This window comes from Oculina patagonica, unplaced genomic scaffold, assembly GCF_052425735.1.
Source record: "Oculina patagonica isolate OP01 unplaced genomic scaffold, crgOcupat unplaced4, whole genome shotgun sequence".
Classification (NCBI taxonomy): Eukaryota; Metazoa; Cnidaria; class Anthozoa; order Scleractinia; family Oculinidae; genus Oculina; species Oculina patagonica.
The window spans coordinates 193,468-218,121 of NW_027558254.1; the positions used below are offsets into that span (position 1 = coordinate 193,468).

The 24,654-nt window shown below is 38.3% G+C and overlaps 1 protein-coding gene across 3 annotated transcripts; it reads right to left on the minus strand.

Moving 5' to 3' along the window:
* Window positions 1-656: 656 nt before the first annotated feature.
* LOC144640655 (serine/threonine-protein kinase haspin-like) lies at window positions 657-24,360 on the minus strand. 3 transcript variants are annotated; one of them, XM_078499747.1, is made up of 9 exons: window positions 24,266-24,360; window positions 21,259-21,428; window positions 11,850-11,950; window positions 9,183-9,265; window positions 6,369-6,459; window positions 5,645-5,730; window positions 5,343-5,376; window positions 4,970-5,013; window positions 3,405-4,129 (listed from the first exon to the last, which is right to left on the minus strand). In XM_078499747.1, exons 1-7 carry the CDS (start codon window positions 24,307-24,309, stop codon window positions 5,364-5,366), a joined length of 588 nt encoding a protein of 195 aa, XP_078355873.1. In that variant the 5' UTR covers window positions 24,310-24,360; the 3' UTR covers window positions 3,405-4,129; window positions 4,970-5,013; window positions 5,343-5,363. The 3 variants fall into 3 exon arrangements, with proteins under 3 accessions (XP_078355874.1, XP_078355872.1, XP_078355873.1); XM_078499748.1 differs by lacking the exons at window positions 5,343-5,376; window positions 5,645-5,730; window positions 6,369-6,459; ... (2 more) ...; window positions 21,259-21,428; window positions 24,266-24,360 and adding exons at window positions 657-950; window positions 1,421-1,536; window positions 2,978-3,283 and having other exon boundaries at window positions 4,038-4,129; window positions 4,970-5,007; XM_078499746.1 differs by lacking the exons at window positions 5,343-5,376; window positions 5,645-5,730; window positions 6,369-6,459; ... (2 more) ...; window positions 21,259-21,428; window positions 24,266-24,360 and adding an exon at window positions 2,755-3,283 and having other exon boundaries at window positions 4,038-4,129; window positions 4,970-5,007.
* Window positions 24,361-24,654: the final 294 nt, after the last annotated feature.

Consider the following 24,654-nt stretch of genomic DNA (forward strand, 5'->3'; position numbering starts at 1 on the left):
ATTAGGACGAATCCACGTGATGGCGGATTTCCCAAAAGACCCAAACTTTACAATTCAAGTCTCAATTTGGTCGGTTTTGCTGGATCTCGAGTGAAAATAAGCTTTAATCTGAGGGTGATATTTCAACACAAAGGCCCAAAATTGTCATTTTCAGTTGCTTTTGTATCACTTTTCTTAATCAATTGTTTTGGACCTGAAGTGAAAATTAGGAGGAATCCAAAAAGACCTAAACTGTACTGTGCATTTCAAGTCTCAAACTGGTCGGTATTGCTGGATCTGGAGTGAAAATAAGCTCTAATCTGCGTGGTGGTATTTCAACACAAAATAGTAATTTTCAGTTGCTTAAACGTGATACCCAAGTCTGTTTGACCTGGAGTGAAAATTAGGATGAATCCATGTGATGGGGGTTTCCAAAACGACCCAAATGTGCATTTCAAGTCTCAAACTGGCCGGTTTTGCTAGATCTGAAGTAAGAAATAAGGGTTAAGGTTAAGGTTAGATCTTCAGTCAAATGTCCAAAGATAATGTTTTCATAGGTAAAGTTGCCTGCAACTTTAGACCAAAAATCTGCAAAATTCCCGTGACATAGTCCCTTTAAGAGAAACATTCTTCAATCCTTTTTAAACACAAAGAAAAAAAACCAGCAGGTCTAATTTTCAGTTTGCTCTTTTAATAATTTCTCAAACAAAAAACTGTTTTCAAATTTCCATTGCAGAGGAACGATTTCCTGCTTCTCTTCAGCTTTGTATCATTTCTTTCTCTTTGCTTGGTACGTCTTCATTTTTACTTTTACGGTGCTCAAATTCAAGGACCTCCACGGTCACGGCTAGTCCAAGTGCCGTCAGGTGTTGTACGTTCCAGGCCTCTGACATCAAATTCAAACGTTTCTAGATCGATGCCACCATTTGAGAAGTCAAAATTTATAAAATATTGGTTGCTCGAGAAGACATCTGAAGAGAAATTATTGTAGAAAACATTATTAAAAATATAATACCATCACAATTTAAGTTCTTTAGAACAATTTTTGATTGAAAATTTCTAACAACCAAAACCAAGGTCATTCATTACCTTGACCAATTACAAGACACAGAAGGAGAAAGGCTAGGAAGGCTAGAAAAAAAAGAGAACTAGACTACATGTGATGAAGCTGTGACCACTCGTGTTACCTGAAGCCCATAGAGTTTTTTGAGGTCTTGTTGCAAGACACTTAGCATACTAATAGGCCAGGATACGAGCAAGGGTATTTAAAATCGGTAACTTGACCCGAGTCAATCAAGTTGTGATGAATCGTCTTGAATCAAGTGGACTCGAGTTTACCTGAGGTCCAGTAGAGATTGGCTTAGCGTAAAATACAGCGACGATATAAGAAATATTTTAAAAATACTATAACACGATTAACGAACAACACAATCACACTTACTTGTTGAACTTTTCATCAGGAGATAGACATTAAACTGGCACATGTAATCTTCTTTATCAGTGAAAAAAGGACTCATCCTCTGCAAGTTATGTTTAAAAACATGAGCATCACACCATCTGGAGAGAAAGACGTAAAAATCAAAAACAAAAAAATAATAATAAGTGAAATCCCTATTTGTGGAACCTCCCACATGTTTTTAGGCATTTATTTGGTCTGTAGTTCAGTACCTCCCTGTAGCCGGATACTACGACTTTTATTTTGCTGCCTTGTGATTTTGCAATTCTGAGTTCGGTTTAACGACGTTGAGTTTGAGAAATGGCGGTGTTTCCTGCTCGAGCATAACCCAAAATAACAGAATGGTAGGTATTAAAAAGAAATCCAATACAGTCCGCGGCCGATGTATTTCATCGGCAACGAGAAAGTCGCCTAACCGTACTAGACGTACATATAGGTTTTGAAATCTTTGCATATTTCACAAATCTAATCTGCGAAAGGGATTAGATATTCAGCCGATAATTTTATTTTCGAAACAGAAACAAAATTTCCGCAATTGAAAAAACCAATCAAAACAAACCAAGCTTTTTACTTCCGCCTTAAATATGTCAATGAATGAAGCGAAATTCTTACTTCCGTGACCCCCAACTGGCAAATAATGCAACCAAAACAACATTTAGGCAAAACAAGCCCGTCCTTAAGAAATGCAACGGAAAACTGGACTGTTTGATTTACGAAATGCTACGAAATATGGTTAATTAGAAAGAAGAAACCTAGCCTGAACACGCAATCGGATTCTATCTGCGCGAAACTGTTTGTTTAAACAAATGTTAATGAAAATCACACCTCTCAACGCATATTTCACACTGCTGAACCATTATTTTCTTGTCCCTTTAAAATGACGTCATGACGACATCGAAACGTGTCAAATTTCTGTCACTCATTTTTATTCTGAAATATGTTTGGTATAAAATTAAGCCTGATATTTGGCTGAAAATCTGTTTTAAATATGAAAACTGTCATTTTAGTTTCCCCCCTTGCCATAAGCTAAGATTTCAAAGCAGTTTTCGAAGATCATGATTTCGGTTTCAGTCATCGTTCCGGCTGACCGCGTATAACTTACAGTTACAACTTCCAGACTGTGTATAAAGAAACATCTTCTTAGCTAATGTGAGGGCTCACTGTGGCTCCTGTTGCGTGAAGCCAGATAGTAATATAAATCGATACCCAAGTGTTGAATTTAACACTCTTCATGAATGGCATACTAAAGCGAAGAAGAAAATCAATGAAAGAACGGAGTAGGAGTTGCCCTGCCAGCAAGACGTAAAGCTTACAAGTAAGGGCATGTTTGACTCGTTAATGACCAAACCAGTTATAAAAAATTTCCATTGGTAACTGATTTAAAACTTTTTAACGTTGTATGGCTTGAGGTCTGGCAACTGGAGCGGAGTACATCAGTCCCCTCAGAGACAAAAAAAGTAAGAGTGGAACATGAACGGCTGCAGCATGTGGTTAAAAGTAGCAAGTACCCCTGCTGTGTGCAAGTAAAGCTTTTGACATTACCTTTCTTGATTCGTGAGAGAGTGAAGTCAATTATTTTGACACAGACCCCATGGCTCTCAACCATCTTTTTTTCTCCACGCAAATTACTTTCCACAAACTCTTCTTCAGTTCTGCTTATCAGAAGATTGCCCCAGTGGAGGTCACGGTGCTCGGATTCAAGCGCCTCCTCAGCTACGGCAAGGCCAAGAGCTGTTTGGTGGAGAACGCTCCAAGCCTCTGACATTGTAATAAATTGGAATTTTTCCAATTCCACACCACCATTTGAAAACTCAAACGTGATAAAAAATTGGTTGTCTGGGAAGACATCTGAAAGAAATTATAGTAGAAAAATATTACAAAAATAATATAACAATTTAAGTTAATTAGAGCAATGTTTGGTTGGATATGTCTGAAAAACAAATCCAATATCAGTTAAAAAAAAAAAAAAAAACAGACAATCTGGTAAACCCGAATCAAAACTCAAAGCTAAATACACGAAGCTGAGGTAGAGAACGAAAAATAAACTTGTACAAGGGAGCCAAAATTGGCTTTGGATACCTTTTTTTTTTACTGATGATGAAGAAATGTGCGAGTAAAATAATAATGGAAAAATCGCACAGTCAAGTCAAGTCAAGTCAAGCTGGACTTTATAATTAAGTTTCCTGTATATCAGGCATAGAGGATATTCGAGTGTTCAAATCGCAATATGGAAAAAAATTGCAATATGGCAAATTGGATCCTGGTTTGTGGTAATCCTCACCAAGCATTTGACATCTACCAAGAAAGGCAGGACAACAAGGTTGAGCCAGATGGCCACAACGTTTCCTCATTTTTGGCTGCCTTCTGTTTTGATAAAAAAAAATCCTGTCGAGATACGTGCCAGTGCCACAAGCAAGAAAAGGGGGCATCAGTTGCAAGTGTCCCTCATGCAACATTCATGCACGGCAGTGCCCAAATAGACTTTACAACATGGGCGCTCAATAGCAATTAGATAGAAAACAGATAATCAGCTAAAACAACAACAGTCTGCAAAGTAAGCGAGAAAATAACCTTTCAAGTTATAAAATTATTAGTTATGTACCTGGTCTATCGTTCAATGACTCGTGTTCCTTATTCCATTTGTCCCATTCCTTTAATAACTCTCTCTGGTATTTATCTCGAACACACCTTACGCTATAAATGCACACAATTAACAATCATTAATACTTAAAAAGCGTTTAAATTGTTTTGATGCAAATGAATACACACAGTCTGCGTTGCAACTCTGGCAAATCTTTCAGAGAGAATAAAAAGGAAGCAGTACTAAACATAGCTAAAATAAGAACTGCAAAGGCGCAGAGGTAAGCCGAGTAAACAGACCAACAAAGCAGTCAAAAAAAGTGCAAGAGAAAAAACGACAAAAGAAAGTGAAAGCATAGCTTGTCGAACTTTTTTAATAACCAAGCAAGGAATTGAAACATATACTTAACATAAAACCAAAACATTGAAGAAGTTATTCCACGAATGGCCAGACAAGAAAAAGGTTAAAAAAGGAATAAGCACAAGTGTTCAAAATGTTTCAATATCATAAGATTAGGTTTTTATGATACTGTAAGATTACGGTAATAAGCTCTCTTCTTTTAAGGCCTTCCATCTGGCACTCCCCTACACCCCCCTCCCACCAGAAATTAGCCCCCTCTGCTCGGTGACAGTACTACAGTAATGAACAGATTTAATGTTGCTTTATCAAGACCTAATTATTCCAAAAAGTAATTTAAATACTTTTATCGTGGCTCGTTACGCCGTGCTTTTTAAACACTCTCCCCCCCAACACACACACACCTCCAATATTAGCCATTTCTTTTATAAAAACACATAATCAACTTAAGAATTGATAAACCCAAGTACTTTACAGTATCAGGAATAGTCAAAATCTTTGTTGCTGTTAACTACCAGCCAGTCTTTCGAAACCTTTTCTTTATCATCATTATCATTATTGGTTCTGCTTTACAGAAAAATCTATTGTACTCAAACCTGTGCAGGGTGATAAATGCGCCAGTCATATTCATTGCTGTGTCCTATAAAAAAGACAAATCGTTAAGGTTGCTTACTACGTACAGTTTTGAGGGGGTGAAGGAAAGGATGACTTCGAAACGTCGTAGTCTTGTTTCGTTTATTTTTATAGACAAGTGAGCATTGCCTGAAAACCTCCTTTGAGTCAAAGAGTGCTTTTGTGTCAAATTAACATGAAATGTTATGGGAGACATGAAAGTGGCGAATAGGTAAAAAGCGTATATGGATCTCTAACAGGAATGGGTTAATAAAATTTGTATGTAGGTATGTAATTATTAGGATGACAATCAAGAAGGAAATAGGCAAGAGATTTTTGAACACAGTATTTACTTACGTTTTCCGCAACCTATCCAAGTTAACTCAGTTCCCTAGTAAAAAGAAGAATAGGTTAATCTGTTTTGTAGTAAATAAGAATTTTAATTTTATTTTACTTCTACAATATTAGCCATTCACATAATCAACTTACGAATTGATAAACCCAAGTACTTTACAGTATCAGGAACAGTCAAAATCTTTGTTGCTGTAAACTATCAGCCAGTCTTTCGAAACCTTGTGTTTTAAACATTGTGTTTTAATAATATGGATGAGTTGATAAATTAATCAGAAGTCGTGTACATGTATTGTTAAGGAACATACTTGGAAATAACCATCTCTGCTAGGATTTCTTCAAAGGTTTTTTGATCCTCTCCATTAACCTTAAATTGTCCATCTACTGGCAAAATCTAAAAACGATACATATCAACTGAATCTAAGCTGTCTGGAAAACGCGAATAAAGATCACAAATAATTACAATTGCAAAGAATCAATACTAATGGATCATGGAAATATCTGCAAATGAGTCATAAGAAATGTACTGTCCTCGGTTTTATATAGTAGCAAAAGCGCATTCATTAACTAATTGTTGTTTCGAGAGCCTATTCCAATTAATTTTGAGTTTTCAGAACCGTGGAAATATTTTGATCAATAAAAAAACAATTATTGAATTTGGCTTTTATGTGATATGAAGAAGTATGCAGATCGAGAAAGGCTGGTCATGCTTGTTCCTCCAATTGGCTCCATAACTTGTCAAAACAAACTGATTTTTATTTTTTTAGAAACTGGTAATTTTAGAGGTTGGAGATGGCTGGTGCCAATTTGGGGAGGATAAATAGTTTTTATAAAGCAAAAAAGGAGCGCCACAGTACTTTTTGTGGGCACTGAGAATAATGAGGATAATGGGGTGAGTGGTTAAAAGGGGGGCCGGCCCAAAAAAATATGCAAATAGAATAAACAAATCAGAACAGATAAAAACACGTTTGTACTGAAATTTATTCGAAACAATGTACTTAACTTAAAAATAAATTGAATCAAAACAGATACCTTCAGCACAATGGCCTGCCCGTCCTCATTCTGTGCTCCAAATATCTCGCCATATTGGCCTTCGCCCAGTTTTTTACAAGTTTTCATCAGACTGTTAATTGACATGAATAAAATAAAATAACAGATAAAATATCATGGATAACATGTACAATAAACTAATATCGATACAGTATAAAACCTATTAATAGAAGAGTGGTTGTCAAACAATGGCAGTTGATAATGACAGGACACAAGGAGTGAGTATAAAACTTGGTATGTTACCGCTTTTTTCACTCTGATGTTTTTGGTTATGTCAGTGGTTATCTCTCTGCAAAGAATTCTTTTGAGAAATTTAGATCGTATTGTATTTATCAGAGTTAAAACCAAGAATGGACATTTAGTTACACCTTTCCTTAACTTTATGTGCTGCTTTTATGGAACCAGGTTTACCTTCTCAGACCACAGACTTTTTATCCTATGGTTGTTATTCTTATTCTTCTTAAGCTTTCGATCTTCATTTTATGGCTGTGTATTTACAGTAAAATGGAGAAGAAATATTTTCTCATTATTAAAGTGTGCTTTTATTCCGTTCTCTTTGACAATTTGATGCATGCGAAAAAAGTTCTAGAATTTTAAGTTTTCAGAAACAAAAAACTACACAATTCATACAATTTCGACTTCCCCTGGGATTCCGATTGCGCTTCGAGCTCTCTCCTCGCACCTCGCGCTCGAACTCCCCTTCTCCTTCCCCTTTGAACGCCCGCCACGTAGGCTAGTACCTCATGGTCTTTGATCATTATAATTAAGAGTCACGGGCCCAATTTGGTCCCTAGAGGGTATGATACGGAACATCAAACCACTTTGAATAACAATCCTGACAAAGTTTCACAAGCTTTTTTCATCGCCAAAAACATAAAACTTTTCGCAAAACAGGGACGACTTTCCTTCGATCGAAAGTAAGACAAGCAACAGGGGCAGTAGTTGTCGCTTAAAGGGTTGGGTTGATATTCGACACAATTGAGACCATTACAAATTTTTTTTTCTTTTTGATTTTGAGGTTGAAAACAAAATATACACTTGTAAATTACACTTGTCCCAGTATAATTGTATCTGACCCAGGAAAAGGCAATTTTCCCTTATCCCTGCAACCCAGTCCCACTTGCAGGCTAAATCCCACTCAGAACAATGACTAAACTGTCCTTAGTTCATTTCCCCAAGCAAGAGGTTGGTATGGGAGAATCTTGACCGAGGTGGTAAGCACAGATCTTACTGCATTTGGTCTGTATTCGTGACTTTGGGAAGATTCTCCATGGATCCAGACTAACTATTAGATAAATTGACATTACACTCAAAAACGTTTAGCTTGAGAAGGCGATTAACACTTGGATAAGAGAAGTTCCAAAAATACCCACAGGTACACAGTTTTCAATTTCTGTAGCCTTTTTTACTTGACTGATAGAGTTACTCGAGTTAATTTCACTTTATTAATCCTGAAATTTTTTTAAACTTCTGTACTTGCGGGTAGTTTGCAATTTCCTCTTTTATTGGTGTTTTGACTAAATGCTCTTTCACTTCAAAGATCTCAAAATTAATTCCCCTTACTGCCTGCCATACATTTCTTAAAATGTTTGTTCTGAAACTTCTTGGTGCTACTCGAGTTTAACAGATTTCCACAACTTTTCAAGACAACTTGACTTTTTCCAGGTCTTTACAGTCCTGGAAAGCGCCGCAATAAGATTCCAGTGCTTTCCGTGTTTTCTAGGACCCATACAGACCTTGCAAACATTTTAAGTTTGCTTTTTTACTTTTTATTCTTATCGAGTTTCTGACTGTTCTATTCCTTTACTTAGCCAAAACCAGTCATAGTTTTGTTCCTTTCTTTGTGAAGGTCTCGCCACAAATGTAACTAGTCCCATGCTGGTCTATATATTTAAATAACAGTCCTGCCAATCCTTCTAAAAGAATAATCTGAAGTTACTCATGAAAAAATACTGCAGATTCTGCAAAAGTAGTATTTTACCCACATCTTATATTAAACATTTCCCCTTTTTTTCTTGGGGCGCTCAGTTGATTGCTTTCCTCCGCTGTGCATGAACTTGTAGAAATTATGAATGCAATCAAGTTATATAGCCGTTCCGAGGTTGCGCAGGGGACTGGGGCGAGTTTCAAATTTTACGTAATCGATAATCTGACACCACCACATGGAAAATCACGGTGAGATTGGTCGTGTGACCAAATTTGATGCTTTCAGTCTGAACAGAAACGACGTTATTGACCTTGAAACATGGTTCAAAATCCATACAAACGTCTCTAATTGTCAGCCAGCGTCCCCCAAAACCATATAAACTCCTAAAATTTTTATCCGTTTTGTGACAGCTGTAAAATTCTGTTAAAGACCCATTACTTGAAAGAAACTAAGATGGAAACCACTATGTTTGCCCATTTTAAAGAGTATCACAAAAATCATAAAAAATTTAAGAGTTTATATGGTTTTGGGGGACGCTGTCTCACAATAAGAGACGTTTGTATGGGTTATTAACCATGTTTCAGGGCCCATAACTTCATCTCTGGTTATCCAAAAAGCATCAAACTTGGTCAAATGACCAATCGCACCGTGATCTTTCATGTTGTGGTGTCAGATTATCGATTACTTAAAATTTGAAACTCGCCCCAGTTCCCTGCGCAACCTCGGAACGGCCAATTTATGCAGTTCAGAAATGTTTTATTCATCCGCTGCATAAAATTGCCAAACAGAGGCCTAGTAACTTGACCAAAAAAGAACAAATCAGTACGAAATGTAATGTTGTAGGGTTCTGCTCTATTTAAACTACATACCGTTTGTCCAGAAAATCATAAAATTTTACAGGCCCTTCTTGCCCGCACATATTTAACACTTGCTCTAATGGAGTCAAGGCTTCCTGTAAAACAAATAAAACTTTCTCACTCAAGAAAGAGGTGTAAGAAGTTTAAGATTTAATACAACCGAGGTAGTTGATCAATAAGATGACCAATAACCAAGATAAACCTATCTGATTGGCCATTCCAATAATTATTTACATGTAGTTGGACCGTATGAGTACATTGTCCAAAATGTTCCTGCGCAATAGTCCTCCCTGTTTAATGGAATCTATAACGGTTTGAGCCTGATTGTCTTAGTTTTCCTTTGAGGGCCGTCACAATGTGCGAGCCGAGGCAGTAAGGCGCACTCTTCCTTTTTCATATAAAACCCACCACTCTTTTTATCCTTTCATTTTCCATGCATTATGGGCAAAACTTTGGGTCAATGCAGGACCTAAGCGAGCTTAAGAACGTTCGCAATAATTGTTTATGCTTATCTTTGTGGTTCACGTAATTCACAACGTAACGCTAACAAAACTGAAGGTTACTATTGTTAGCGGCTACTAATTTGAACGAATTAAGCGAGTTGGGCCAAATTTGCTAAATTTAGTGCTTGCTAAAATTTGTCTCAGTCGAATTTATCACGCGTTGAGTTAAAATCCCTGACCGCCAGAGGAATACAAAATTAAATATAGTGGCCCTGTTCAACTGTAATTTATGACAACGTCAAAAGTTAGATCAACAATTAAGAAGGGTTGGGAGAGAGCTGGATTCGCCGGCATCGTGGAGAATATGACTGATTTTAGTCCGGCGGCTTAGCTCGAAATTTTAGTCGAATTGTGCACTTCTTGATACAAGCATGAGACTTGGCACAATGAAAGTGGTCACCAACAGAAATTTTTTCAGATATAGTGCCAAGCCCGAAAAGCACCGGTTTCCATGGAAACCGTAATTTATTAACCCTATTCAGACCGGGCTTTTTTTGATCTTTTCAGACCTCCGTAACTTCCAGAATATTTAAGCAATCACAATGAAACTTAGAGAATATATAGTATGTCCAAACATCTATCTTTTGGTATACGTCACGTGGGAAGATTGACGTCACACCACGAGACAATTACATCATAATGTCAAAACAGCCGCCATCTTGGATCCGCCATCTTGGATTTCGAAATTTTTCCAAAACGTCATAAAACCGCCAAAAATTACTGCAAAGTATTCAAAATCAATAAAACTGTGCTTAAAAACCGCAAAAGGATGAAAATAATTGCATTAAAATTATTTTTCATTAATAGAAACACAAAAATTACAAAATTGGGAAAACATGCCTGTCAAAATGCCGTTTCCATGGTGACGTCAAGTTCCTGACACAACAACTTATCCTACCAAATTATTTCCAGATAAATTTTAGATAAACTCGCAAAGTTTGGTAGCGTTTGGTTGAAACTTGAAAAAGTTATAAACGTTCAAAGTCAGCACGGGCACTTTCCGCCCCTCCCGGTCTGGATAGGGTCAAAATCAATTAAATTTCGTGAAATATTTGTTTGTCCTGGTTTATAGACAAATACTATTATGCCAGGTAGTCATACCACGTCGCACGTACAAAATTCAGAATGAAATGCTGTAATTTAGACTGTTCACAGCCCTATATTTTCCTATTTTTCTTCTGTTAGTGAACGCTTCACCGATCGCGAGAGACCTGGATGCTAGCGCAAAACGAAAGACGCCAGGGAGCAGAGGGTGGAGAACGAAAAATCTTTTCCCATGCAATAATTTCCTAGTAAATTATTGGTATCAAACAGATGGTTAAAAATGACAATTGTAAGGCTAATTTAAAGCATTCACATCTGCATTTATGAATAAAAATCTACAATAAAAGGTTTATAAAAGTACAAGAAGAAGTACTTCGTGGGGGAGGGGCCTCTCGGCTGAAAATGTCATTGCTGCTTACTAGCTGAAAATAGGAAATTGGCGTTGGCATTATATCAGGAATTGATTAATATGCGAATGCTTGTAATCCTGCAAAGTTTGGTGCTTGTATCAAAAATCGCACAATTTAGGAGCTAAGCCGCCGGACTATTTCCCTGACGAGGACCCACTTTCTTTCATTAATTTGCAATTCACTTTGTTCTTTCAGTGACAATGAAATTGTTCGTTCAATTTTAAGTGACTTTGAAATGAAATGTTCTATTACTGAACATTTATTTCTATCTTAGCTCGGAAAATCGCTAAATTTAGTAGTCGCTAAAAATAGTAAACTTTTATGCCGCCTTCGCCTGCAATTTCCTCTTTTTAATTTAACGGTCGGTGACTCCCGATTTCTCCTTGATATATCACTTTTTGAGATAAATCCCTACTGATTGACAAAAAATTAGCCAATTAATTGGTATGTTAAAAGTTAACTATATTTTAATTTTCTCTTCACGCGCGCGATCCAGACAGTCACATTTTGCAGCATTTTGCTGTTCTGCAAACGTTTGCAAATCCAATTGATCCCCTTATAGTCATATTGTTTTACTTCTGGACCAGAGGTTGTTAACAAGCTAGCCTATGTTTTTATTTTTCAATGAGAGTGATTAGAAGAGAAGTTGCCCCTTATTATTTATCTTTTAGTCCTGCTTTATTTTAATTCAACTCTGTAAATAAGTTTCAGTTAATACTTACACCAGAACATGCCTCTGTAGGTTTAGTTTCTTCCCTCTTTTCATCTTCAGAATCTTCATTCAGTTCTGGCACTTCTTTTTCTGTCTGTTCTTTTCCAATTTCTACAATTTCAAAATAGATTCAGTTACAAAAAAGTACATGTACAAAAGACATGTTACTGTATAAGCTAGAGATTTCTATGTTGAAGTCCTGCTGAAATCTTCATCACCAGTCCTTGTGGCGCCATTGGACGCTAGGCCTCCCTGCTGACATACTTCTGTTTTATTGAACATTTTCAGTTTTTGCTTCTTAGTGTCCGTAGCTAGAGCAGCAGTGAACAAACAATTTGGCACTAAAATAATAAAGAACTATTGGACGAGGTTAAGCAAAATGTCGTTATCTGTCGGAGACGAGCACATCGACTGAGGCAAACAATTGATTTCGGGGACATCGCCAAATAAACCGCGCGCTACCTTAAATAAAACTCAATCTATAAATTAACTTTGTTTTACGAGGGTTGCAGTTAAGAGTCTTTTGACTGACAAACCGGCTGCCTTCGGACTCCGGATCGACTTTGAATTTAGAATAAGAAAAACAGGAGAACTCGTTAAGGAGGCTCGATGTAGTTTTTTTAGCCGAAGGGTGGTTGTATTGAAGATTAAAATTATCAAGGAAGCCAATGCTCGATTTTTGCCAAAATACACCATAATGATCAAATATGACCAAATTTTAATTTTTTACCCGTCACTTAATCACAAAGGTTACCATAGCAACCATTGACGTTTTCTTTTGTTCTCAAACAAGCTTGATTTTCTCGAAATCTAGATTGACTCTTGGTATTCATTTTTTGATATGTTCAAGTACAGTAGATTGACTACCTGTACACAAAATTTTAGGAAAATCTGTAAGAGCGTTTTCAAGTAAATCAAGAATAAAGTTTATGTTAATTTCTCATAATTTCCTACAATTGGCAGTCGATATATTTTAACAAATTAAAGCAAAATCTCTTTCGCTTTTAGTTAATGGTCTTTGATGGTGTAAGTATTTATATTTCAGTGAGAGTAACTGCGCTCAAATAATACGAAATAATTTAAAAGCGCCTATTTTATATTAAAACGGGGTTTTTCTGAAAATTTCATTCTTGATTTACTTGAAAACGCTCTTACAGATTTTTCTAAAATTTTGTCAACAGTTAGTCAATCTACTAAACTTTAACATATCAAAAAATAAACAACAAGAGTCAATCTAGATTTCGAGAAAATCAAGCTTGTTTGAGAACAAAAGAAAACGTCAATCGTTGCTATGGTAACCTTTGTGATTAAGTGACGGGTAAAAAATTAAAATTTGGTCATATTTGATCATTATGGTGTATTTTGGCAAATATCGAGCATTGGCTTGCCAGAAATTTTAATTTTCAAAACAACCACCCTTCGGCTAAAACTACATCGAGCCTCCTTAAATAACCCTTGTAGTGAGGACGAGTAACCAACAACAAACTCAACCACATAATTATGACGCCCACATAATTAGTCCGGCGGTTATCGACCACAATTGTTCAAATTAGTGATAAAAGCATGAAACTTTCACAGATTACTAATGACCCCAAGGGTAGTTAATTCTGATATAGGGCCAAGCCGAGTTAAGCTCTGGAGGCGGGAACTGCGCATGACTGAAACTTCCCAACATGAAAACGAGGCTGCAAAATATAAATCCCTCTAAAGCTCGTATTCATGTGTCAATTTGCAAAAAAAAATACCCATAAGTTACAATAAGTCATTTTCCATTCTTGTAAGATTTATTTCAGGTCTTTCGACATCGTCACGTGCTTGTAAAGCTTGCAAACATTCGCCATGCTTGGGTACCCTGTGGTAAAACTAGATATAATACTTTCTTGCTATTACAATATCTCTTTTTTTGTCGAAAATGCCTTTTCTCAGCAAGGACAACCTTTTTTGATCGCTCATAATCTCAGCGTTACCAATAATAACCCATAATACTCAACACATGGCTTGGGTACCCTGTGGTAAAAATAAAAATTCGGCTTTCCTGCAATCAAAATACCACTTTTCGATAAAAAATAGCCATTCTAAGAGACAAAAATGTCCTTTGTTCCTTAGGAATGCTAACCAAATAAATGCTAGCCTATAATACTCTATAAATGGCCTGGGTACCCTGTGGTATGTCTAGATAAGTATAAGATTTTCCTCTTAACAATGTGCAACTTATATGACGTAAAACGGTCTTCTCTGATCAAGAAAAAACTTAATTAAGACTAAGATACTTATTACATATGGCAGATTGCCAATCGCAAAATGAACTATCTACGCGCATTGTATTCAGTCCGGAAATGCGAACGCTTGTAGAGACCAGTCTTAAGACAAAATCAGAAAGATCAAGTGCAGCCTCAATCAGGGAGCTTTTACTGCTGTTGGCAGTTACCACCGCACTTGCAAAGGGCAGTACACGTCAAGTTTGCCTTTGTGCACTTGCATCGCCCTCTACATGCTGTTTTGCATCCGCAGTGGATCAGCTCATAGCAAATGTCCTTTGCTTGAGGAAGGGTGGTCCAGTGTGGTGACCAGATTCCGTTGTCTTGCTGCCACCCCCACTCTGACGGGTTTGGAATCGCTGGATCTCGAAGCAAGGTCTGTCCCCATATGTGTCCCCCTTGGTATACAGCTCTCCTGACATGCTGTTCTAACGCTGCTCTAGTTGGTGGAATCCCATCAAGGTTATTTCTAGAAATAGAATGCAATAAACCATGATAGCTGGTCAATTAAACATAAAACCTTAGAATGCAAATATGTATTGTGATAATATTGTAAATCCCTTTTCATACCTCTTGGGGAAAAGTTCCTGTCTTGCTTGATTAACCTTAACTTGATTGCTTGTTCTATCATACAGCAGGACGACAAATCTCTCAATCACTGACATGCACTCCTCACTAACACTTGATGGTGCTGACTTGAGAACGCTGAGAACTGGCAAACAAACGAGGACTATAGTTAAAACACAATCTTTTCAAGGGATGTGTATTTTAAACATGTTCACATTAATGGCATGTCAGTTTAGAAATTACTAACCTGGTGTGAGCTCAGGAAACACATTCCATGTATCCCATGCTGTCTTCTTTCGTCTACCTCCGAAGAAGGACACGGTGTCGCAGCCAGTTATTGCATGAAACATCGGTAGGACAGAAGCTTTCGGGCCTAAGGAGGTCGCTACAGAATGAGCAGGTATGCTGTGTACATTCTTGCCAGTTCCATAGGTGACCCAGACTTCATGTGCAGATAGGGTGTTAGCTATTGCGATAGCTAGGACTATGACATCTGTGTCGTTGCTCCTTATCCTTATACACTTACATCCGCTGGAAGCCGCATCCATTGCATGAACCATAAGACGGGTGTCAGCCTCTTCATGCGTACATGGTGCCAGAAGCTCCAGGTTTCTTCTTTGTGAAGAGGAGATGACATCAGTCCCATAGGTAGAATAGACAGTTTTGCCTTCGGGCAGTTCCACGGACACAGCCTGCAATATAAATAGCGTTTTAATGCAAGCCCTGAAGTGTGCATACAGTAGCTCAGTCATATATTGTTGCTGTTAATGTACACTAGTAAACAAACTGGTTCCATACCTTGTTAGCAAGAAGTTTGAACAATTCATCCTTGTTCTCATCGACCCTGAGGAATCCTTTCCAATCTTTAGGAATTCTGGTCGATTCCAGGACTTTGCGTCTTTGACCAGAGCCCCTTTTTTCTCTCAGCGCTTTTTTTAAAGAATCACTCTTGTAGACATCCCACACCAGGTCAACTCGATTGGCAGTTTCAAGGTGCTTCAGGACATAGGGAAGAAACACGAATTTTGAGAACTCTTCGAATGTGGCTGCTAATCCTGGTTTCAGCATCTGTACGATGACAGCACCATCGAGAATCACTGCGTCTGCTGTTGCTGGCGTTTGATTATTTTGGGGCAAACATGTCAGTAGGTCTGCCTTTTGGCCTCCTCTGAGCTTCCCAAGGTGTGACAATGACGGTGGCCAAGGTTGATTCTCATACTTGAAGAAATCTTCCAAGTCGCCATCTCGGACTTGACAGGCTATGTAGAGGCGAGAAAATAACGAGCAGTCTTCCTTCAAAACACACACTTTAGCTCTATCCTTCGAGACATTCTTTTTCTTTGGGGCGTCAAGAGTTGGAAGATTATTCCTCTTCAAGGGATCTGAAACTGGCTTGCTTCGATCTATAAGACGCTCCTTGAGAAAAGCATTAAGCTGATCTTCTCCAAGTTTCCTTGCGTTTTTCACAGTTGAGATGACAGAGTCGTCCATTATATCCCTCGTGTGGAGTGCCATAAGATGCGGACCTTCTTCCTTGAAAGGGTTACCCAGTTCCTCAAATGAAGATATCGTGTTGATGACGTCTTTCGCAAATGCATTTTGAATGCCTTGCTTCTGCTCGTGGTGGCCATACTCGTCGGTTGCTGAGTTGTCTCCCTCGAATTCTTGAATCATCCGAGCAATCTCAGGACCCGCCACCATCCATCGTCTTAGTGCAGCTGGGTTTTCAGTTAGACCGACCGCCCCTCCGTCGCCTTTCACTTCTGCATTAACTTGCTCATGAGCGTGGTCGAGCGCAATTGACGAGAACCGCCTTGAGGTCTTGTGCACAGTAAAGCAGCCTTCCTGGAAATGATTGTACACATCAGGATGCTTGGAAGAAAGGATACACATATCGCGATAATGTACGGACAGCCATCTTGCATAGTTCCCATGATCCATTGCAAACATCCAGGGAAGTAAATCTCGTACGGACTGCACATACATGTTGAAGTTGGCTTCTCTAAACGCTCTTACTAGACGCAAGCAGGTCAATTCCAAATCCAGCACTGTAGCCCAATATCGGAACTGGGGGCACTTTTCAGCCATAGCCTTCTTCCATTCTTCTTCAGACATCGGACGCTCGTCCTCTTTCATTCTGGCTTTGTAGTTCTTGTATGCTGTGCGCATCAGGACAAACAAACTGGCAGCTGTCACCTGGTGGGCGCGGCGCGTACGGGTAATATGGCTAGCTGTTAGGAACGACTCTGCCACGCCTTGCGTCGCCACCCCAGCATTACAGATTGCTTCTGCCCAGCCACTTCCACTAACCCACTTTCCCAGCATTTTGAAGGCTGCCATCTCAATATGAAGTCCCCCGAGCATAACTACGAAGCAGTCTTCATTGAATTCCGCCAACGACCATTGAAGTTGCTTTGCCAAGGCAAACAACGGCTGGTCAAGGGTGATTACGGGAACTTGAGACCTGTTGACATGGTGTATAGCCATCTTGACCACTTTCATACTGTGCGCAATCATCGCCAGAGAATGAGCGTTTTCTACAAACATTGGCAAGAGAGAGATGATTGCTGGGTATCGCCTACTCAGAGAAGATTTCTCTGCTCTGAATGCCGCCCATGACACAAAGTCCTTTGGCCCTAGCTTCTCCTCTGCTATCAAATGCTCAGTGTTGCGGAGCCAGTCCTCCTCCTCTTGAATACTTTGGATATCATCTCTGGTAGAAACAGGAATCAATGTACCACGTGGGAGCTCTGGTGCTTTAAGGTCACTAGCTGGCAATGCAATAGGGGTTAACTCGCTATAACTTGATGGTAAAGTGGCTATTTTCTTAGTGACCATTGGCTTAGTTGCATCAAAGGTGTCAGGATCTCTCCCTGTTCCTAGCTGCCCTTCTAATGGATGTTGCACAAGAGAAATTGCAGTGCCATGAAAAGAGCCATGTGCAGATGTCGAGCTTGTATTATGATCGATATTATCGACTGCTGAAGTTGTAAAGAGTCCCACTCTAAGTTTAGAAGGGCAGACGACACCTTCGCGTTCATATCTTTCTAAAACACTGTTTGTGGTTTCGGTGGAAACAGAAATGAGCCTATCATAGGATATTGAGATACCGAGATTGTAAAAAGTATCAATTAGCGATCTGTCTCTAGTCGAACCATGTATTTTCAGCGCTGTGTAGATCGGAAGTGGACACTCTCTCGCTCTTATATGATGCGTACTGCCAGTGGCGTCAGGTCGAGTTCGAGCTCTCTTGATGGAGTTGTAAACTATCAACTGAGCGATCGTCAGACAAGCTTGGCTCTCATGTGGGTCGACATTCGTTGCTGGACCTTTAACAATCATGCCAAGTAGTGTTAGCAGCGAAGCAGGGACAGAATCTTGCTGGCACTCGGGTGGAAATGAACCATTGAAAGTATTCTTAACGTTCAATATATCTCTTCTCACTATGTGTGCGGCTCGTGCTAAGTTCATTGCATCTGAATCCAACTGTTTAGCTCTCCTTAACATAGCTCCAACTTCATCTTGCAATGCAAGTTGAACTTCCCTGCCTTCACTATGGGCGGTAAGGGATGGAAAGGTCTCCAATATCCTTTCCTTGAGCCGAGTCGCATTAACCTTTCCGCATTCAGCCTTCAAGTAATGTTGAAGTCTTGAAGTGTAAAACTTCACTAAATCAGACAGGGTTAATAAGGGCTCATTGTCTTCTAAGACCTCTTCGATATAAGCAACCAGCTCTGCAAATGCAAGTTCACTCGGTTCCACTGTACCGGCATCGCAAGCCTCCGATACTTGTTGTTTCTTTAATGATCTAGCCCTATTGTACAGATTTGTAAGGCACTTTGAATGGTATTTAGCATCAATGGCAGTCAAATCGCCACTGGAAAGTTTTGCAATAAGCTTGCTATCGCTAAGAAGAGTAGCGCATTCCCGAACCCTCTCGTCTACATCTGGCGTTAATGCTAAGTGGAGATTTTCAGAACGATCTTCTTTTTCACAGAAAAAACATTGGGGAGTTTGTTGGTTTGGTTTATTCAGGCCAGTACTAGTTCGCCTAGTCTTCACAGGACTGGAGATTGTCTCCTCTCTGGTTGCCCCTTCCTCGGCCTCTTCTCCATCACCGTTGTCTCTAACCTTTCTCTTAACACGTCCTAGTTTAGTACTATTAAAGTTGTCTCTACAAGACTTGTGCCATCGTGCTTTGTTTTCTAAAAGAACTTGCTCCAGTTTTTTATTGGAATCTACAAGGTCGATCTCACAGTATGTCACACTAACTCCAAAACTTTGAAATTCCTCAAGCAAACGAGCAAATGAGACGTACCCACTGCCCACATCTTTTCTTTTTGAGTTTGCTGGACACTGCAAACTTTCCTTGCTACTCTTTTGGCATATAATGCACTTGTTCCAATCCATTTTATCTACAACACAATCGAAGCTTAACTTCACTGATGATCATCTAATCTACTAAACGAACATCGTTCTAAGCTTTTATCGTAATTTATTTTTTTATCTCAATTAATTGTTTTAAAAGTTTATTAACTATCGGCAATTAAAGTAAACGATTAGTTACTTATGGTGTTAAAAGAAAAACATTGTATTTTTCATTCAAAATTCAAAGCTGATTGCTTACCTGATATCACTGCAAGTACTCATGGGCGCAGCCATCTTGGAAACCGCTAGGGGCATGGGTACTAGTTAAAGCTTATTTCATAAATTTCACTGGTTTTCTATCAGTTTTCTATCAATTTGCTATTTTTATCAATCTCTGTTATGAACAAGGTGCATGCTCACACATTTCTATCACATTTGAAGAAATATTTTTAATAAATTTCTCGAATTCAGTCTTTAGAAGCCGACAAGCCACAGGGAACAGATACCTTATCCAGCTGTTTAAGTATCATGGTCTAACAGCCTAGCATTATTAGGTTTTGAAAGGAAACAACTTGAGAAACCTCCTCTCACCAGAAAAGGATTATTTGTAAACAAAAAGAAATATTTTCGTAGCAGGAAAGCTGAATTCCTATTTTTACCACAGGGTACCCAGGCCTTGTGTTAAGTGTTATGGGCTATCATTGATAACGCTGAGATTATGAGCGATCAAAAAAGGTTGTCCTTGCTGGGAAAAGGCATTTTCGACAAAAAAAGAGATATTGTAATCACAAGAAAGTGTTATATCTAGTTTTACCACAGGTTACCCAAGCATGGCAAATGTTTGCAAGCTTTACAAGCACGCGACGATGTCGAAAGACCTGAAATAAATCTTACAAGTTTAGAAATGACTTAAATGTCGCTTCTGGGTATTTTTTTTTGCAAATTCAAACATGAATACGAGCTTTAGAGGGATTTATATTTTGCAGCCTCGTTTTCATGTTGGGAAGTTTCAGTCATGCGCAGTTCCCGCCTCCAGAGCTTAACTCGGCTTGGCCCTATATCAGGATTTACTACCCTTGGGGTCATTAGTAATCTGTGAAAGTTTCATGCTTTTATCACTAATTTGAACAATTCAGGGATTTTTTGGTCGATAACCGCCGGACTAAATTATGACCCCGGTTCCCGGAATCGAACCCGGGCGCATTAGTGAGATGCGAGTGCACTCACCACTGCGCTACCCCTGCTCTTCCGCTTACTTTTTGCTGAAGTGATACAGAATAAAAGTATAACTTTGCCTTCGACCCATGATACGAGCTGGGTTTGAATATAACATTAGGGGAAAGTTTTTCTTTGTATTCACGCTGTTTATTATCTGAAAGAGTTATAGACAAATCAAAAAGCTCCCGCACAACTATGAAAAACAAGTTGCTGTTTTTCTTACAATTGGACACAACTACGCATGAGTAAAATATTATTTGCAGCAAAAAGAACTGTCAGACGGAATCAAAACATCGTGTAAAACTTTAAGATTCAGAACAATTGTAGAATCGGGAGAATCTTACGTCTAAGAGAAGTTTCATATTTAGCTATTCTCCAATGAAACTTTTATCCAACTCTTCTAACAACAACAGTCATTATTTAAATAGGAGAAATTCACTTCAGATATTTAAAGTTAAAAGGGTGTTGGCATCCTTAAAAAACTAAATAGTTAACAAGTCAAGAAAGCAATATGGTAAGGTAAAAGGTAAGGAAGATTAAGTCTGTGTCCGAGCTGGATCTTATCCCGGTTTCCGTAGCATTAAGCGACTAGAAATATTGCTACTCCCCCCTGGATGGAATGCTAGACCATCGCAGGGTTACCCACAGCAGTAAATTCACCGGTACCCATTTATACACCTGGGTGGAGAACGGCACTGTGAGAGTAAAGTGTCTTGCCCAAGAACACAACCCAGGTCTCGAACCAGGGCTGTTCGACTAACCATTAAGCCACCGACCGCGCCTCCCACTAGCAATATAGGGTCGGAAAAAAGAAAGTATGCACTCATCTCTAACTGAAGATAAGGGCCGAAGTAAGTCAAATAAACTTACAAGTCAAGTGGAAGTGAATTTCAATTATATTAGGAATGAAGTCTTTAAAAAGATGAATGAGTAAAGATTAAGGCAGTAAATAAATCATTGAAAATGTAAATATTCCCTATTCCTACCCCGAGTGTCGCTCCTACTAACCTTTCTTGTGCACTAATCTTGTGTGCCTGGTAAGATTAGTCTTTCTATTGCACTTGTTGTCGCAAATATCGCATTGGAATGCCTTTTCATCACCATGTATTATTACATGGTTATCAAGATGGTTTTGACGGCTGAATCTTTTTCCGCATATGGTGCACTTATATTTTTTCCTGCGACACAGTTGCAAACAAGATAAGAATGAAAATAAAATGGTCAGAATAATTGATTTATAATACACCTGTCATAGAAAAATAAATATGAATGAATCAGATTAATCGTCATAACGTGTAGCATTAAGCGAAAACTTACAAGTTACATTTGTAAATTGCTTTATGTGTATTGTGAGTCGTTTTGAATAATTTCTATCAGATTCTTTGTTAACATGCGGTCAATTAACTTCTATTTGCCTTTTGACGTGTTTTTAATGTTTTTGATAACAACCCTGTTGGAAATAGGTGTAACCTCGAACATTTTGGAGTTACATTTAAAAAATCAGCGATCAACCAATCACCCGTCCAGTCACGAACCCTGGTATCCAGGCATGATCAGAGTCAATAAAAAACCCTTTTTACTAGCAGGAAAATTACTCAAGTCCCCAAGTGTAAGCTCGCGATGCGTTGTATATTTATTCCAATGTAATTAACATCCTTTAGCGTTTAAGTTATTACGGCGTGGGAAGTTCTTGAGTGCTTTGAAAAATTCCCAAGTGCACCATAACTCGGTATAGCGCTGTAATGCTTGCGCTTTTGCTTGCGCCCGGAATTCCCGAGAGAGGTTCAGTCAAAGAATTCGACCGGACAAAAGGTCAAGAGAAAACGCCTAGGGACAAGGCTAGTTCAAATGAACAGTTCGTTGTGTGGTAACGTAATAAATTTAGGACCTTGGACCTTGAGGGTGGGCGCTTATTTGAGGCTGGGCGCTTATTAAATTTTCACCATTTTTAGCTAGTATGTTTATTTTGCAAGAAAACAAAGAAAAATAACTGAACGTCAAGGTGTACGAAAGTTGATAAAAAAAGCGGAAAAAAACTTGGTCTTCTGGATAGTCTCTTAGTAGTACTTAGTCAATTTTAATCTCAACTTTAACAATACTCCTCATTAAAGGGGGTTGGGGGTGGGCGCTTAAACTTTTCCTTCCTACAGGGTGGGCGCTTATTCGAGGTGGGTGCTTATTCGAGATTGGTCGCTTAATCAAATAAATACGGTAATCACACTCTTGTGCCCTTTCCTACCCCAAATATTGCTCCTTCTTACCTTCACCGTTCACTAACTTCCTGTGTCTTTTTAATTTCCCTCACGGCTGCTACAATAATTGCACTCCTGGCAGCTAAAGGGTTTTTTTCATCCATAAAAAGGCCAAACAAGGACTAGGAACTAGACCAAAAACCAAAGAACAAATCAGACAGTTCAGTACAAAATGTATAATATTTTAGGGTTCTGCTCAATTTAAACTACAGCCCGTCTGCCAAGAAAATCCGAAAATTTAACAGGCCCTTTTTGTCCACACATTCTTAAAACTTGGTCGAATGGAATTGGACTGTCAAGAGTCAAGGCTTGCTGCAAAACAAATAAAAACTTTCTCACTCAAGAAAGAGGTGTAGGAAGTTTAGGATTTAATACAACCAAGTTAGTTGACCAATAAGATGACCAATAACCAAGAAAAACCCATTCGATTGACTATATATTCCATGTAGTTGGACCGTATGATTACATTGTTCCAAATGATCCTGGGCTATAGTAATCCCTTAGATTTCCTTTCTGGGCAACACAACGTGTGAGGCAGTGAGGCATGCGATCCATTCCGGTTAGCTTAAGGGCGCGCAGGACCCCAGCAGTCATTATGTATGTATTTATTTAAAGAGTATGCACGAACAGCGACGACTGAAGCCGAAAACAAACAAAATATTTGTGATAATTTTTTCTTACAGTTCTTCGTACAAGTAATTTCGTGCTATTGTTCTTAGTTTTGTGTCCCGTGCGCTAAAACAAAGCGAATTTTCATAATTATATTCACAGCTTTGAATATTGCACATGTTGTAAACATTGACTTGGAAGGTCTTCTGAAGCCTCAAAACCTCTCTGCCGATATAGACTTTCAGGAGTTGGTTTTCGAGGAACATAAACTTAATGCATTGTTTTGTGTTCTGACAAGAGCGAATTTTGAAATTTCCTTCTCAAAATGAAGATAGCACGTTTCAAAGTTTAGCTTTTACATTTATACTCTCTTTAAAGCCTAAACTCTAAGCAGGTTTTGAAATCGAAAATTTTGTTCTTGTCAGAACACAGAAGGGGTTATGGTTTATCACTAGGTTATATAATCATTTAATTCGTTGTGCTGTTCTAGTTGAAAACTTGGACACAAAATCGCATTATCTGTAGTTATACTTTTAAGAGCTTGTAACATCACAGTCAACGGTCACCTCTCAGTAAAAGGACAATCATGATGTAATTCCTGCATCCCCTAATATCCTTGATAAATTTAAGCAGAATCGGTGTTCAAAATTTAGCAAATTAAAGCTTTTCAAGATAGCACCCCCTCAGGAAATTTGGCTAATGAATTTATTAATGAGCAATTGACAAAAAAATGAGCCAAATTTTTTATGTTACAAGATTATTATCTTTTTAATTTTCTCTTCCCGAACGCAATCGAATCAGTCACATTTTGCAGCATTTTATGTTCTGAACGTTTGCAAATCCATTTGTTTAAAACAAAATTTACCTTAAGAGACTTCAAAAGTGAAATACATTAGTTCAACATATAGAGAGACCCATTTTTTTACATTTATGACATGAATAACTCGTAAACAAGCGGTGGTGAAAGTTTAAGAAAAAGTGCAATGTTAGAAGAATTTCGCAGAAACGTCCTTCAGCGCATGTGCTTTGTGTACACTAGTTGCTTAATTTTAAACTATAGGAGAAGATTTTCAGTTCAGTTAATGAGGTTTTTTATAACCAATTAAATAGAAGAAAAGTTGACCCCTTATTATTCATCTTTAGGTAATACTTACACTGGAACATGCCTCTGATGATTTACTCTTGTTCTTTTCATCATTGTTTATCAGCTCTGGCTTCTCTGATTCTTTGTTAATTTGGTTCTTTTCCACTCTACAATTTCACAACAAAATAACAAAAAAGTAGTGTTACTTTAAAAGCTAGAGATTTCTATGTGGAAGTCCTACTGACATATCCGTAGCAAGAGCAACAATAAAAAGCCATTTGGCACTTAAATAATAAAGAACTAAGGTTGAGCAAAATACCATTAACTGTCAGTGACGAGCACATTGACTGAGGCAAATTTCAGAGACATCGCCAAATAATATTAAGCAAAAACAGAGTTTGATAAACGTTTTATCATTTGCTCAAGAAATAATCTTTTGCAGACTGATTTCCTTCGGAA

What these genes read in the sequence shown, in the direction of transcription:
- LOC144640655 (XM_078499746.1), bottom strand. Translation starts at nt 5,004, where the DNA reads ATGAATATGACTGGCGCATTTATCACCCTGCACAG. An exon ending in GCATTTATCACCCTGCACAG is followed by an intron (nt 4,130 to 4,969) that starts GTTTGAGTACAA and finishes GTGCATTTATAG; the next exon opens with CGTAAGGTGTGTTCGAGATA. An exon ending in GTCATTGAACGATAGACCAG is followed by an intron (nt 3,284 to 4,037) that starts GTACATAACTAA and finishes AATTTCTTTCAG; the next exon opens with ATGTCTTCCCAGACAACCAA.